This window comes from Cariama cristata, unplaced genomic scaffold, assembly GCF_000690535.1.
Source record: "Cariama cristata isolate BGI_N322 unplaced genomic scaffold, ASM69053v1 scaffold43651, whole genome shotgun sequence".
Lineage (NCBI taxonomy): Eukaryota > Metazoa > Chordata > Aves > Cariamiformes > Cariamidae > Cariama > Cariama cristata.
In genome coordinates, this window is record NW_009601851.1 from 20,655 (window position 1) to 37,753 (window position 17,099).

At 36.6% G+C, this 17,099-nt stretch overlaps 1 protein-coding gene across 1 annotated transcript in view; it reads left to right on the top strand.

The window, feature by feature from the left end:
• LOC104169624 (rho GTPase-activating protein 12-like) overlaps positions 1 to 17,099 on the top strand; it is a gene marked incomplete at its 5' end in the record, with an annotated part of 47,080 nt that overhangs the window by 17,723 nt on the left and 12,258 nt on the right. The window contains 5 exons of the mRNA XM_009710598.1: positions 2,108 to 2,233; positions 5,824 to 5,898; positions 8,724 to 8,785; positions 10,416 to 10,497; positions 12,554 to 12,676. Of these exons, the coding sequence (XP_009708900.1) occupies positions 2,108 to 2,233; positions 5,824 to 5,898; positions 8,724 to 8,785; positions 10,416 to 10,497; positions 12,554 to 12,676 (468 nt within the window). The remainder of the gene's footprint in view (positions 1 to 2,107; positions 2,234 to 5,823; positions 5,899 to 8,723; positions 8,786 to 10,415; positions 10,498 to 12,553; positions 12,677 to 17,099) is intronic.

Here is a 17,099-nt window from a genome sequence, read left to right on the forward strand (position 1 = left end):
CCCCGTGTTCTACTGTTTGTATAGTAAAGCAAACAAAACAAACCCATATATACCTGAGCAAAAAATGTTGATGTGATGCCTCTATTGTGAGAAAATGGGGCAAAAATGTCAAATGTTCCCTTTAAAGACTTGTCAGTTTAGTAATGCTGTTTGTATCACCAGTGCAAATTATTTAAGCTGCTAAGATGCATATAGCTCAGTGTTCCTGAGCTGTTAGCAGTGCTTTGTTAATGAGCTCCAAATACTGTTGCTTTGCTATCATATTAAATATATTTTGTAAAACTAGAATTTCATATTACTTTACAGGTCCTTTCTCCTTCAGGGTGGGGTTATCTGTTAGATAAGTTAACTCCTGATGGTTTGTGATAGGATCAAAGACACCTTTTAAATATAGATCACTTGTAATTAGGCTTGTGCCCATATCCTAACTCTTAACATAGATTTAAATTTAAATTACTTTAAAATAAGTCTTTGACTGTTTAAACTTAAATTCCTCAAGTTATTCAAATGGAAAATGCATTTCCATAAATAATATTCACTGGTGTCACTGAAGTGTAAATCTGTTTCTGAAATAAATGGTTCTGTTTCATAGCAAGAAATATGTTAGAATTGCCCTCTTAAATGTGTTAGAACCGCTGCATGGAACGCTGTTTGTGGAAACTTTCTGCGATTTAGACATAGTTTTGCTGAAATACATTTACATCTGTACATTAACTACTGGATTTTATTCTCAGTACTGCAAGATCGATTCACCTGGAAGTATTTACAATACAAAGCTAACACAAACATAGTGTCTGCCATGACAGTAGTAATGCTGGTTCTTTCTCTGGGCAATAAATGTAACTGTGTTATGCAATTTAGCTTAAATTTAACATTTATGTTATTTAGGTTAAACCTTGTCATGCTTTGTTGGTATGTGTAGGTACAGGTTATTCTGTCTTTGAAGACCTCAGGCCCCGAGCTTACAGTAGGAATCAGTAGCAAAACTGTAGAATTCATTGTGCTTGCAAAGATTATTGCTTTAGCCTTTTTAAATACAAAGAACCCTTTACTTTCCTTTGTTACTTCTTATCCAGTGGATTCTAGTTTTTTATATGACTCTGCAAGTGCTGCCTTATGCTTCTTTCTATGTGCAGATTTTAGACTTCTAACGCTGAATAGAAAGAATGAGATTTTTAATGACTTAAAAAAACCCCCATGCATTGATGTTGTCTTTTCTTGTTTGTATTTTCAGTATTAAACGTTGTTTGAACTATTTTTATAATTCTTCATAATTCTTCACTGCTACCTCAGTGTTGGTGGTGATGATTTAAAATGGCAATGCTACTAATAAGAAGTACGCTCCAATGCCGAGATCTAATTAAATGCTGGGTCTTTCCCATGACCTTCACATTTTCTCAGCCTGTACATCTTTGAATACTCTTGAGTTATTAGAAAAGCTATGTTATGATAAATCCATTCTCTCCTTGGCTATTACAGCTCTGTTGAGTCTTAAAATTATTTCCTGCTAAATATTTATTTTCCATGCTTATGTTCATTCCACACCAGCAAATCCTTTTATAAGTAATTTGATATGATTGTTCTGAAAAAGCAAGTCCTCACCCTCCTGTCTCTTCTCCTAGGCATCCCAAACCTTTGGGTCAAAGAGAATGATATCCAGGCAATCATAACTCTCTATCTAAGTACCTTACTGCAGGATAATAGTTATCCTTTTCTTACACAAGAGCTGGACAGGTGGTATTGTACTGTCAGTGCAATATGAAGAGTGAATGTTTAAATCTTGTATTTATTCTGATTCCTTGGTGGTTCTCAATATTCTGGTTGGTTGCAAAACCAGCAGTAAGCTGTTGCGCAAGAATTCAGACATCTGTCTGCCAGTGGAGAGTATTATCCCAACAGACCAGTCTTAGTTACTGCCTTGGAGAGGACTACAGCAGAAAGGACAGTTCTGAAGACTAAATGCAAAATTAAAACCAAGACTATTTTTGCACCCTTGGGCAACATCAGGAATCTGAAAGTTTGCACTGTTAAGGTGTATGAATGATATGTCCAAGTCTTGTTTGCATGAATTAGATTCTACTTATAGTTTGATTTTTCTCTTCTTTAGTATAATGCTTCACCACAGCAGCAAAGAGATATAATAAAGAGTAGGAGTCTGGACAGGAGGCTACAAGAACCAATAGTTTTAACAAAATGGAGGCACAGCACAATTGTGTTGGACACCAACGATAAGGTAGGAGCAAGTTAAACAGCATGCTGGAATACCAACTGTTTCTGTTGTGTGAAGTGTTTAATCTAAGAGAAATGAGTATACATGAATTTCTGAATTCTCGTTTTTCTTATATTCTGTTGTATCATTGTGTATAGCATTCAGCGAAACCAAGGGCTGTTCCATAACTTTACTATTGTCACTCTGAGTAGTAGCTCTTTTCTTGCTACCCTTTAAGTATTTTAACTAGTGTTAGTTCAAGGTTTGGCATGAACAGCTATTTTGTTTACAACTGGGAATCTCCCAATTCAGTTCAGGCTGTGGAGTGTAATTAGGGTTTGACTGCAAGAATTATGGATGTGGGTAAGTTTTCATGTAAGGTATAGTGATATTTCATACCTGAATGTTTTAATTCTAGGAAACACCAAGTAGGAATACACTGGAAAGATTTCAGGTGAATAATTGAAATATTCATGGAGTTGAAATAAAAGTTGCACTTGCTACAGTAAAAACTATCCTTTAAAGATGTAAATAGTAGTATTATATAGTGGATGTATCTCTTTAATGACTGTTCCATTGATCCTCCACTGCAATATCTCAGGAAAAGAGGAAAAGCTGTGCGTGGTTACAGTAGGGTTGTAATATTGTTATTGAAGGACAGAGGACAGTACTCAAGGTGCTGAAACACTTGGCTTTGATCCTGTCCAGAGCTGAGCTGGGTGTTTAGTCTGAAAAGAGCTGCGGGTCAGTAAGAACAAAAGCTATTTTCTGCCCGTTCTTAGGGCATCGTCTTGGTAGTCCATTTTGAGCTGTATGGAAACAGATGCTGTTTAGGCCAACAAGGAGACAGAGCCTCTCCCTTGCTGTCCCTCTGCCTGTCTCTCTCCGGTTTGATTTTTGTCCCAGCCGTTTCTGCTTGTGCTGGGTCATTCTGGCTGTGGATGAGGAGAGGTGGTGTGAGCTGAGCAGGGAGGAACTGAAATGGGTGTTGTATGTTGGTGGCTTGCTGGTTTCTGTAACTTTTGCAGCAGTGCATCCCAAGATTCATGGAAACTGAAATACTTTGTAATGCTGAAATCATAGCACAGACTACTCAGAATGAGATATGAGGGAACGGCATTGTAAACTCCCTTTTTCTAAAGATACAGGGGAAAATGAAATGACTGTAGATTTGGGAGCAGGCAGAAGAGCATGTAAGTGGACCTGTGTAAAGAAAAACTTAAAAGAACAGAACACAGTAGTTGTAATGAAAACAGATCTGCTGCCCAGAATGTTACTTGCTCGACCTGTTGTTTCCGGTAGGTTTTAGTGGCTTTCCTTGTTGAAATGGAGTATAGGAGAGTGGGTTGTCATGAGTTGACTTAGATCCTCAGAATAGGATTTATTGGATTTGATCTTAAGCTTTTGAGCTGTCAGTTTAGAATATATCATATGTGGTGCTGAGGAGGCAGTGGACCGTGGTTGGCTGGAGACTTTGCGCCTGTATGCATTAATTTAGCTCGAGTGATTCTGAGGTCCCTGTACTGCTCCTTTCCCCTCCCTGCTCCTCCTTACGCGTCCTTCTGTGCTGAGTGTGTGTGGCACTGCGTGAGAGACAGCCTAGATGGAGTCCTGATAAATCAAAGCTGAGTGGATGCTTCAAGCCTCATGTGCAATTTGCACTTCACAGTTATGAACAGTTCTGCTGGAGATAGCTTACAGGTTTCGGCCTCACTTTTAAGGGAAGACTTATCTTTTTACTTTTTGGCATAAGATCTACTTCTGTTTTGGAACAACCTTTATGTAGTGCTGCACAGAATGAAGGAGCTCTTGTAAAACATTGAATAAGTGGAGCTGTTTACTTTTCTTCAAGACCCAATGTTCAAATACCAAGACCTTAAACCTAGTGAAGCAGACATGAAAGTGTACAAATGCCTAGTGTAATAACAAAAACAAACTATATATGACCCATATTTGTAAAGTCTAAGTCAGTAGCTTAAAGTTGCTTTTAACAGCTTCAGAACATGCAGGGAGCATGCATTTATTTAATGGTAAGGAGAATATATAGTTCATGTAAAGCACAGTGTTAATGCTTTAAGAAAATTAAAAATGTGTAGCGGCGCAATAAACGAATGTTTTGTGGAAAGACAAAATTTGTTTAGTGCACTGATGCACCCATTTATTACCGCTGGCAGGCACACTGTTATGTATTCTGCTTTGATTTAGTATGTGGAAAGGGAATAGTTCATGACCACAAATACTAGATTTCTTGTTCCAGAGTTGCTTAGTGTATGAAAGCTATCTCAAATTCAGAATGATATTAAAAAGAAAAACAACTGGTATTTGTCTGGATAGGCATATCAACCACAAGTTAGGTTTTTAGCTGACTCCTAGGGAAGCTATTTTCTTTTTATTTTACTTATTTGTTTCTCCTGGAAAAACAACACAACTCAATTCTATGAGAACAGGCCAGTCAAAAGAGTGCTTGAAATGTGTCAGAGAGAAAGTATGGGTTGCCATGGCTGATGAGAATTTGATGATATCAGACGTAATTGTTAACTGGTTTTTGGCTGTGGCACATATCTGTATATAGCCATCAGCTAAAAAAATTGGTAAGCAGAGGAAAAAAATACCTTCCTGGGAGAGACAATGTTGGTTTCCTTAATTTGACCTTACCCCACCCCCCCGCCCAACATCTGAAAATATGGAACATTTAGACTGTTCTTAGGATTGCTAATGTTAGGCTACTAAAAGAACTAGTGGGCCACTCCTGTAGGTAGTTTTACACGTGGATTTTAAAGCACAGATGTGCAGAGTGTTATGTAATGCTGGAAAGGCAAACTGAATTTGGGAGAGCTATCAAAGGAATTAAAAAGAGGGAGGGGGAGAAATGTGCCAACAGTAACAGAGAACAAATGATGTTTTTCTTCTGTTTGAAATTCTTTACCAGATTTTCAAGTGGTGTGTTTGTGCAAAGCAATCATTACTTCAGAGGAAACACACATGCCTTTTTTGTTCCAGATGGGCAATTTTTCTAGTTTTCAGAGATTTGGTACTTTCTTTTGGTTCATAGTTAATGTCTAGTTTAAAGCAAAGACCTGAATCTCTAGAAATTTTCAGTGCTTGATCATAAGGAAATTAACGATCATGACTCACAAAAATTAATAGAGCTGGTATATGCTTTTCTATATGTATAACAATTTATTGTACTAATCTTATATTTACTGACCACACAGAGTCATAATCTGTTCTTTAAAATCTTGGTATTTATTATATGGTGCCCTATGATAAGTTAGTACTATAAACGTGCTTCATAATTTGATACAATGTCCTATTAAAAAATCTGCCCCTTAATAAGGATGAAAGCTTTGCTTTAAGCTGATACAGTATGTATTAACATTTTTTTCAAATGGATATGTGCTAATTAACCCAGTTTGAGTGTTGTCTGTAAATCTTGTAAGAACACTGTTTAGTAAGCAGGTTTATAATACAGCTGAGAATACCACGAATGCTTAAAAAAAAGTACTTTTATTGTAATGTGTTGAGTGTGGGGGGAGACAAAGTATCTTTAGACTTAAGAATTAAAAGAATTGTAAGAAAGATAATAACTTATGTTGTTTATTTAAATTTTATAGGAATCATCAATTGCTTCTAAGGCCGGTTTTCCTGAAAATGAGTCCTCTCCTTCTTCACCAAAGCATCAAGCCACAGTCAGTATGCAAAGTGTTTAAATAGATAAGTAGATACGGTAGAAACTGGGCTATTCATGATTAGAAAATTGAGGGTAAGCTTGCTTGTTATTGAGAAAAATAATGGGATAAAACTATTTGAAGGCTTTGCATTTTAAAAGGAATGCGTTGCATCCAACTGTGCTTTCAGAAAAAATGTAAATGTCTTTGGTTTAAGTACAGTTTGGCAATAGGAGATTAAGTTAAAAATTCACTGTGGAATAAAGGTATGTCAAATTATGTAGGACTCGTTTTACTTCCTCCAACAGTCATGTCTTCTCACCTAGCAACTTGGAAGGTAAAAGCAGAAACAAACTCCCCCTCTCCATAGAATGTCTCACTATCAGTAGTCAGTAATCATTTGGAGTATTTGAGTTTTCTATTTTTTACTTGTTTCAGTCTCCTTGAAAAGAAGACATAGAGAACTTGGCATAAATAAACTGTCTTTTTGATTTGGCAGAATAGCTAATTCCCAGATAACTGGGAGGAAAACTTAAGGTTGTTAAACTTATTATGAATGTTTAACAGATTTTTTGCTTCAGTTTATTGGTTTTTAGACAGTGGGAAATAATGAAAAAAATGAAGTTTTTATCTTTTTTTTTTATTTTTTATTTTGGAACTGTACTACAGTAGCATTGAGATGTGCCTTGATCACTTTTAGCAGCCCTTTAGTAGGTAGCTCAGGGCACTAAAGGCACAACTTCTCCTGTTTTATTCTTACTCTGCATGCAGAGGAATGGTTCTCTGGCTTATTCATGTTAATCCATTCTTACAGCTCTTCAAACAGTTTTCCACAATAAAATAAACATTGTTTATTAAGTAAGCATAGTTGATAGCCTTACACACAAGCAATTATTGCTGCATGTATTCTAATTTCTTTAAATATGGCTCAGACCTTGAATTATTAAAATTGTATTTTGTAGAAGAACTCACTGCTGCTTTAGATAATAGGGAAAAAAAAATAATCTCTTTTCTTTAGCTGTCCCCTGGGATTTAAATATTACAAAGCAAGCTGGTGAACTTTTGTGTATTTTGATCCTTAACTTGCTTTCCACTTCCTTTTCCCCAATTACGTTAATTTTCCCATTAGTACCCCCTAGTGTTGCTGCTAAGTAGGGCATTATGATACTTTTTCTGAATAATTCTTCTCTGGAGCATTCCCACTGGTTCCACGACGAGTGATATATTAAACCCGTAATTTATTTGAAAAAGTGGGCATGGGTTTGCTCAGTCACTGTGAAAGATGGTGACAGGCCGTTCCACTTACTAAAGCCAAAGGTTTGTTAGAAGGGTGCAGTGCATAGAATGGTTAGTGGTGGTCTGCATGGATCACAAATAAAGTGGTCTAAAGAATGGGCTAATATTTTTTTTTTTTCCTTTTTTTGGGGTGTGTCAGGGAGGGAAGTGACTTGTTTCTTCTAATGAAAATAGCAGTTTTGGAAAATAATGAATATATCACTGGCTTGGGATGGCATTCTAGCCCAATGGAGATATTACATTAAGAATAACAGTTACCACTGGACTCAAATAACATCTGAACCACAAGCTAAACACTATTGTCCTTGAAAACATGTCCTTTTTTTGTATTTTATGTGCTCTGCTTGAAACATGTATGTAAAACCTTAAGGTTCGTGAAAAACAGATCTGTGTCTCTAGTAAGAGTGTTGTCACAGTATTCCAGCAAAAAATTTCTCTTCGGTATTGTATTCTGCAGTTATGGTCCACTTAAATTTGAGATTTAGAGGAGGATGCTGAAGAGAATATATCTTGTATTTTCATTGGATCTAGAATTGAGGACGTTTTTGTTATGATAAAACTAATTTGGATCCTTTCCCTAGTTGATTGTTTTAACTAATAGCTTAGTTCTTAAATTAGGAACTGTTACAAGCCATTACTGAAAAGAAATTGATTAAAAATAATTTAACATTCCTTTAGCACCATTTACTGGTAGGGCAAGACTGGATGACAGGAGAAAATGATAGAATTTGTTACCTCATCTTGAGAGTCACAAATGGTATAAATCAATGGTCTTCTTTTTGTCCTAGAATTTTTTTTTCAAACATTCCTTTTATTTTATTATTTTTGTGTAGAAACTGGAAATATTCACTCCAAATATTTGAAACTTGCAAATACCCTTCTTGTTCAGCAGTGTTCTTTTTCCACCTCTCACTGGCTGATCTGCAAATTTGTACAGAGGCATACCAATATAAATGATTTTCATCAACAAGACATAACTAAGTAGTTTAAAATTCTAATATTTTGCTTGGGGATCAGAAAAAATAGGACATCAAAGAAATGTTTCACTCATCTGTTTTTAAAATGAGTATGTTAATATTTTTATGCATTTCAACCATGTTTTATTTAAAATATGCGATTATGTTAAAGTAACTTGAAAGAATTTTGTCAGAGAATTTAGGCCGTTTGTTTGTCAGCCATCTCCTTTTTTTAAGTGAAGGACACAAACACAAATGTGCTATTACACAAATCATTATAAATTTATGTTTAAAACTTCTGCTGTCTAGTACCACAAATGATTTGGTTTGTCTTGTCCAAAGAACCTAGGTCTTGAAGGAGGAAAGTTGTTTTTTTTTTTACCTCTGAATGCTAATGAGTACTTTCCCAGAGGAACTTTGATTTTGCTGCTCTCTTCATATTTAAATATACTTACGATAGTTTCTTGAAGTTATAACATGGGCAAAGGTGGCTCACTGCTAGAAACTGATTATTTGGAGGATTGAATTCAGTGCTGTGATGGCAATAGAAGCAGATTTTCTTTTATATTTGTTATGTCTTACTCTATCTTACAGGGTCAAGAGAAGTATGGGTTATTGAACGTGACAAAAATTACAGAAAATGGGAAGAAAGTTCGGTAAGTCTTGGACTTCTAGAAATACATATGCATAAGGGTTTGTGTAGGGTATCCAACTTTTATAGTAGGACAACATACTGGGTTTTGCATTTTCTTACTTTTTGTCCAAATTTGTCTTAGAAGTTTTCCTGTAGGACACATCTTTTCCTTACCCTAAAGTATGTGTTTCTCCCAGTGAGCTAAAGATAAAGGACTTGAAAGTGTCAGAGGCTTGTGGATGCCAGGGCTCCACACAGGGCAGTGATTTCATGAAGGTGTACTGATGAGAGAGAGCTTTTAAAAATGGGATTGATTTATTTATTTAAGAGAAAATCTGTATAGGTTATAGCCTGTCTTGTTCCTTGGATAGAATTGGTGTAAAAGGGGCTTCAGTCTGAAAGACTTAATCTCCTTTAATTTCCAAGGCGTGTACATGTCATGAGCTCCCTAATTCTTGCTTCACTCTGCTTGAGAAGGGTTTGAAGCAGGATGTATCGCCCAGCGTTGGTCTCCCTGTAGGTGACGAATGATCTCATTTCTAACTTCCTTTCTCTGCCTCACAGGCAGGCATTTCCATTACAAATCATAATGTGTAATGAAGTAATGCTGTCTAACTTACATTTCTGGTGTTTTGCAAAGAGTCAGTGTTAAATACTGCATAAGTGTGGCACATCTTCAGATTTAATTTAGGTTTACTTTCTACTTTTTTTACATTTAAAAAATTTAATCTTTTAATTCTAATACTGTGTTGTATCTAGTTCAGTGTTTCCCAGACTTTTGATACATGAAGCACGCTTTTCCTGAGGACTAAATATAGTCAGCTCCCAGCTATATTCCAGAGCCACCCCGATGTAGTCCAGTGCAGCTGGGCAGCACATCTGACCCCTGATTTGGTTTGTCAGAGCTGCTCCTAAGAGGTGGTAGGAAAGGGTGGACAGTGGCTCATGTAAGCTGCTACCAGTACAGTATACTCCCACTATTTATGTTACATCTGTTGGACTCATTGATCTGGACTACTGTGCTGCTGTACAGAAAGGTGCAACATGGCCGTCCTGTCACTTTGAGAGCTGTTGAATAATAATTAGTGTTTGTGCAATGGGAATAGATTGTCAGGGCTTGTCAAGACTTTTTATTTTTTTAACCTCGGGAGGACAGGTACTCAGGCATAAAAGCAAATAGACAGCTGAAACAACTCATTTATTCCTTTTTCTGCATTTGAAGGTGTGTAGGAAATACTTTATTGCCAATGTAAGTGAACTTATTACATAAAGGTGTGACACTTGCAGCCCAGTTAGATGTGATCAATCAATTTCAGATTTATGCAGTACGTTGGCATAATCTGCTAAATACACAGGAGGTGAGCGTTCCAGATTAGCCCCTTTGAAATTATAATTGTATGATTTTTCTGCTGGTGAACTGCTTCCACTACTAATTAGCTTTGTTTGATTTAGACTTTGATGGTCAGGCTGGGACTGTTAACATATGTTCCCTTCCACAAATATGATAGCAATTAAGACTTGCTGATGGCACTAATGATCATATACATGGTTAAGTATGTTAATATACAGGTCAGTTGGTCAACAGTGATTGACAGTTTAAATCTCTGCTTTCAAAGGCAATTTATCTTACGTTTGTTTACAAATATTTACAGAAAGAATTGGATGTCATCATGGGCAGTGTTACAAGGTTCGTCACTGCTGTTCACTAAAACCCAAGGAAGTGGAACTGGCTGGGTAAGCTCAGGAACAACCCCCACCCTCGTTTAAGTGTTAATCACGTAAAGCACAATAAATTAAAGCTCTCTTATTTGTAGGGCTTAAATACCAATATGCATGCATAATTTAGAAAAAAAAAGTGTAAGTTAGCAGGAAAATAGATTAACAATTATGATGTAAAATGAGAAGAAAACCAGTTGCACTTTTTTATATTTCAGAAACATTTTTGTAAGTAAGAAACTGATAAAGGGGTATTCAGGTGCTCTGTAAGCGTGAAGTTTTTGCTCAGGCCAAATATTTTTGTGTTCCTTACTAATGTGTTTGTCTAAACTGTTTGTTTTACTGTTCTTGGTTATTTTTTCGTAAACTTCAGGAAATTTTGAATGTGATACATGTAACAAAGAAAATAGTCTGACACTTGGCTTCTGGCGTGGGACAGTTTGAATAATGTAGTATTGTTGTCTTATCGTTTAGTCTTTGCCTTGCTGGAATCCGTATTTTGTTTTATATCTGCATAGTACGTGACAAGTATTTGTATCTATTTTGCTGTCTGATGGAGACCTAAAGAGAAACATCACACTGAAGATGATGACTATTCAATTTTTATATCACCTCTAGTTTAATAGCACTATAAATTGGCTATATTTATCCAGCTGCATTCCTACATTAATAGATACGGAAATGGTTCTTTATCTACAGCTTGCGTACCTACTTTTGGAGGTCTGACATTAAACTGTGTAGATCTCCTATAATAACTAAAGAGAGACCAGATTCAGTATTCATTATTCCAGTGTATTATCGTGCGAATTCTAGCAAAATTACATCTTACAGATATATGCTATCTTGCTGTGCTTTGCTGGTCTTTGTACTTGGCTCACTTTCTCCTGCTGTGCTTCTTCTTGGGTAGTGAATTGATACTGACAATTCTTTTCTCAGGCATTGAGTTCATTTATTTCAGACCTGTAAACTTCTCCCCCCTGTGCCCCCCTCTTCTGCTGCTGTAAAAGAGGTGGTTGGAAAAAAATGGGTGAGGATGAATAAATAACAACATTTGGGGTAGAATAGAATGGAAAGAGTAAAGTTGGGCCAGATGGTCAAGCAGGATGAAAAGAGAAGAGAAGGAAAAAGAATAAAGATTAAAGGCATGAAATAAGGTAAATTTTGCTGTCTGGTAGGAAGTGGATTTGGTGACTTCTGCAATTTACTTTTATAGCTAAGGATACAAAAAGTCCTTTAGTTCTATAGGTATAAATACGCATGTTTGGAAAGTAACACATTTCATCTGAGTAATCAAGTTCCAAAGCTTGATTACAGCTACTAATGTCTTAATACAAATGTAGCTGTAGATAAAAAAACCCCCACATTATTTTAACTATATGTTGATATCATTAAAACATGCAGTGCTAAACCAAGATACTGTTTATGAAAGTATGATATTGTTATGAATGAATGTGTGCCCGAATGAATTATCCATAAAAGTTAATCATGGAACTCTGCTTATTGCTTAGGGATACTACTATAAGTTGTCTTACACCTTCCAAATATAGTCATTTGGTGGAAGAAAAAAAAAGGCATAAATTCTTTTGATAATGTAAGTGGAGCAAAAGTATCATAATCACAATATTTCTGTGCGACTCTGTCAGGTATGTGTACTGTCAAATATTGGAGTTGAGTCAGCAAAATAAATATCAACAGTATCAACAGAATAAAGTGCAGCTGGAAATATTAGAGAAAAATATCTTTCAAGGACTTTGTGTTGTATACCCGCATACTCACAGTTGGCTTTGTAAATATGCAATTAAATATTCAGCACACACTTTTTTTACTCTTTGTAGGAATTTTTTTTTTGAGGTGTTAGAAATTCCACCTCACCTCTCAAAATCTGATCTGTGTCAGTATTGTAATAAGGTGAAGTCAAGTCTAACAGTTTGACATATGATAAGAATTACATTTCTTCTTCATCTTATGAGAAGAATATTTGGTTAGTGTTCGTCTAGTGATTGATATAACCATATCTTCTTTTTTTGTGCATTGTTTTGTGACTTCATCACTTTTCTTCCTTTTTCTCATCAAGTCATTTTGCCAAGGGGGCTCAATTCCTGAGCTCTTGCTCTCGCTGCTTTCTTCTTGGAAAAATGCTCTCAGTCGTCGACCTGCTGTCACCTATGTAAACTCTGACCAAGTTTCAGCTATCACTGTATGTGTTCTTGTTGCATGCCTCTTGTCACTGTAAGGCTATTTGCCACTAATCTTGAAAGTAAATTTGAATTTTTTGAACATTTAAGTTTCGTCACTTCATATAACACCTTGTGTATCCTGTTTGCTGTTTTCTGAAAGTCATCCAAGGTGCAAATTAACGCAAGTGTATTGCAATAATCCTGTAATTGTTCTAATGGAACAAAGTAGAAAGAGTATCTATCTGGTTTGTCAGTGCAAGAATTATAATCCCAAATTTGCCTCCTATTTGAACCACTAGTGCCTTGACTAATAAACAGCATGATATGGTCAGTTTTTTAACAGATATTTTATGTCTAATTCTTTCTAACACAACTAATTTAGGATGCTTGTAAGGTGCCTATGATGTCTTTGATACAATGATATACATGCTTTTCATTAGTTCTAGCTATAACTGGGATACCCCAAAATGTAAATGTTATGCATAAAAAGCTGAAACAAAAAGAGCTCAAGGATGTTCTGGCTATATGCCACATACAAAAAGCTGATGTAAATTTGTAGGACTCTCTCTATATAATTTAAGCATCTGTAGTTAATCATGTTTTGAAGTGTAGATGCCAAGCATAGAAGTGCTGCATATCAGGAACTGATAAAATGTTAGTAGCTAATACGGTAGCTTGTTGCTCAAGGTGGATGAGGAGGAATTTAGATAATGATACTAGTGTTAGAGGAAACAAACAGGCTTGACTGGCTGTATAATTGGTTTTTAATACCACTTTCTCAGCACTCTTTTCAGAATCAAGCTAAAGCTTTCATGGAGAAAATCATACGCTGAAGATATTAAAAGCAATGTTTCAATAGTTTGACTTCTGGAGTATTTTAAAGTGTTAGTGATGTTTAAAACTATTTTGGTATCTTGGCTTGTATTTCCTGAAGAGTGGTGAGAGCGCTACATGTTTTGAGTTTAGTTAAAGTTCCCGAGACTTCTAGAATGACTGTTTAATGACTTTAATTTTTTTTTGTCCCATAGAGGGGAGTAACTGTAGGCTTATTCAATTAACTTTATGCTAAAAATGATGCAACTGGCTTTTCTTTGTCAAATTCATTGTTACATATGTGGAAGCCTGAACAGATAATTTGTACACAGTTTGGTAAGGAAACCTGGGGGTTTTTTAATATGTCTTTTCACAGAAATTTAAATTTTCAGATGTTGAAAGAAGGTGCCTCTCAACTTTTGGTGTGAATGAGTTGTAATAGGTATTGCCAAATTCTAGTGATGGGGCTTCATAAAACAGCAAATGGTAACTGCTTAGAAGGATTAATCCGTCAACCTTATGTAACAGGCACATGTCCTCAGTGTCAAGTACAGTAGTGATAAACCAAAAGTGGGTAAACTTCTCAAACATCAAGGAAATAAATTCCCTTCAAGGTTCATCTGGGCAAACTCTCGTTTAGTGTGTTATACCACAGTGTTTATAGCCAAGGATGTTGTATGTACACTACTATAGTCCATCAGTATTGCACAGCTGATTATATGGGAGCTCAGATGACTATCATGAAAACTATTTGGAATGCAAATATTCCTATCAGTCTAGTTTCAAAAAATGTCCATTATTTTGCTATGACAATAAAGAATATATTTATATTTTTCTTTCTTTATTAAAGCTGTAATTTCTGAAGCTCCCCTACCAGCCACAAAAGAGCATCTGTCTCCTTAGCTCTATTTCTGCAGTCCCTCCATGGATGATGAGGACTTGGAATTAAAATGTTCTACCCAACTGTGATTAGAAACAGAATTACGAGAATGGCAGGTGCCATTTGTACATCCAAAGTCTTTCCATAAATAACATCCAGTTCTTTTTCCAAAGAATGCTGGAATATATCACAATACAGACTGTGTGGCTTGTCCTGTGGAGGTTTCCAGGACTTGGAGAAAACTCTGGAAAAGATTGAAAAGACCTTCTATTTGTTGATGTCAGCACACAGCTTCAAGGCAATCCTTAAGCTGCACAGCATCTACTGTGTCTAAAGCAAAAAAACCCACAAACTTCTATTGTTTCCAAAAAGTAGAAGTTATCTCTGCCATATAACTAGCATAAACACATCCCATGACTATACTGCTTTTTCTAGAAAAAACTGTCAGAAGTGACTCTAAGACAGCTTCATACCTAGGACAGCTGGCAACACCATGTACAGAACTCTCCCTCTTTCTGTCTCAAACTGCTGCCCTTTCCAAACTTCCCAGACAGCTCAAAAGAGCAATCCAGCAAGAATAAGGTGTCTGCTCAGCCAGAGGTGAATTTGTCCTGACTAGTGCTGACTTGGTAGCGCACTCTGTTTTGAGAAAGCAGACTTTATGTCTAGGTGGCAGCAGATGCTGAAGGGAAAGGTTTTCTTTTTACTGCTCTCAACAGAATCCGTTTGCTTCAGGAGGGCTTGATTTGCCTTTAGCTAACCTTTATATGCAGAGCGTCTGAGCAGCCCTGAACAGGACTTGCCCCTGGAAGCTTTCAAGGAGGGAAATGGCTGCTGGTGTCTCATTTTCATATACCCAGGAGCAGAAGAGAACTTTGTCAGGAAAGCTCATAGGAGAGCCTGTGTGCTAAACTTAAAATTTCCCTGAATAAAGAAATTAAGTTTGTGATGAGTATATAATATATTGGTGTATGAGAGGAGCTTTGCAGAGAGGCTGGATTATTTGCATGGGTTTCCCCATCCTTGGATCTCACACAGCAGTCTGGGCACTGCTTTTGTGAAGGAGTAGGGGAAGACTTCTTTTTTCCCCTCTGAGAAATTTAGCTTCTAGTTTTTGACTTGTTCTGTGCTTCTCTGAAATACTGAAGGGAGCCAGGCCAAAAAGATGAGTAGAGTACAAAGGAGTTTGAGGTTGTACTGTGATCTGTCAGGTAGGGAGTTCAGCAAGCTACTGTACTGGAGGGGTTTCCTTTTGGTCAGAACAGTGGGGACCATTACATTTTTGTTGTCATTGTTTGTTGATTTCACCTGTAGCAGGTCATCTCCTGTGCTTCTCAGCATCATCTGGGTGGTGTTTTTTTTAAGAAACCCCCCCCCCCCCCCCAGGTCCTACAGAGGACTTTGGCATTAGTCTCCTCTCTCCAGTGCCAAACTCTCTGAATTGATTCCCCCCCCGCCCCCCCCGCCATGCAGCAAGATTGATCTAGGCTATCAGGAAATATGTGGCTGGGGCACTTTGGTTGTATGTGAAGCAGTTATGTGAATCTCTCTTAAATAGGCAGCTGCTGCGTAGCTGCCCACAACTGCAACAGCCATGATGGCCCAGAGATTGTTCCTGTTCCTGTGGACTTCACTGCTGAGCTGGGCCTATCTCAAAAGCTCTACTATAATTAATGTTCTTGGATGAGGTATCTGAGAATTAAGTTAGAAAGCAGAAGGTTTGTGGAGATTTTTTGTTTGTTTTTCAAGTGCTAGTTGGCATTGGGTAAATGAGAAATATTCCCCTATTCTGATACTTCATGGGTAAAATAAAGAAGTTGAGATGCTAGTTTCCGTTCAACACTTAATTGCCTAGGACTCAAGGCAGGGAAATTTTCCAGTGGTAAACAGACTTTCTAAAACACAATTAGCATTAATTAACATCCATGCTGGGAATTTAATCAGAAGCAGCAGATTAGTTCTGTTTTCTGAACCGTTTTTTCTCCCCTTGGATATGGCTGTTCTCGTACAGGCTGGAAACTTGTGTTGGCAGCAAGGAGCTTGTCCTGGGGCTTAGGTCTCCCAGAGCTGTCACACAAACAGCATTCGCACATCAAAGACTTTTTAAAGAAATAAAAAAGAACCTTTCTGATGGATCAGATGCTACAAGCTTCCCGTAGAACTACAGCATTAAATTTCTGTGCTACAAAAAAGAGACAGCTTTCCTTGTTCTGTGTTTTACTTATTTTACTCACAATTAGAGCTTTTTGTTTGTATGGGTCACTGAATTGGTTTTGTTAAGGAATGATATTTCAAAGCTATGTGGTTTAGGTTGAAATCCTAGTAAAAGTGCTTTGCTTTAAAAAATTGTGGTACTAGTGTAAAATGTAAAAGTACTAGGTAAAAATAGCTCCCTGATGTTTTCCTCCAAATTGTTTGAAGGGTTACTTGTAGGTTAAATGCTTTTCTTAATTACTTTGGTTATTCACTGTTTGTTTAGTAGCTAGACAGTGAAATTGAGTTCTGTTTACTTACTAGGATATGCTCCAGTAATGTAATAGAAACACTACAGAAAAAGATAAAATAATCTGAAAAGCATAGTTGGAAGTACATACATATATGTATGTGAAATATATTACAAAAATGTAAAAACTGAAAGTTCTCTTTCAATGCAGGAGGGGTGTGATACCTACCTAGCAAAGCTACTATTTCTGGCTTGATTTTTGGTTTTATATACAACCATTGATTAACTGACAGAATGGGTTTTTTTT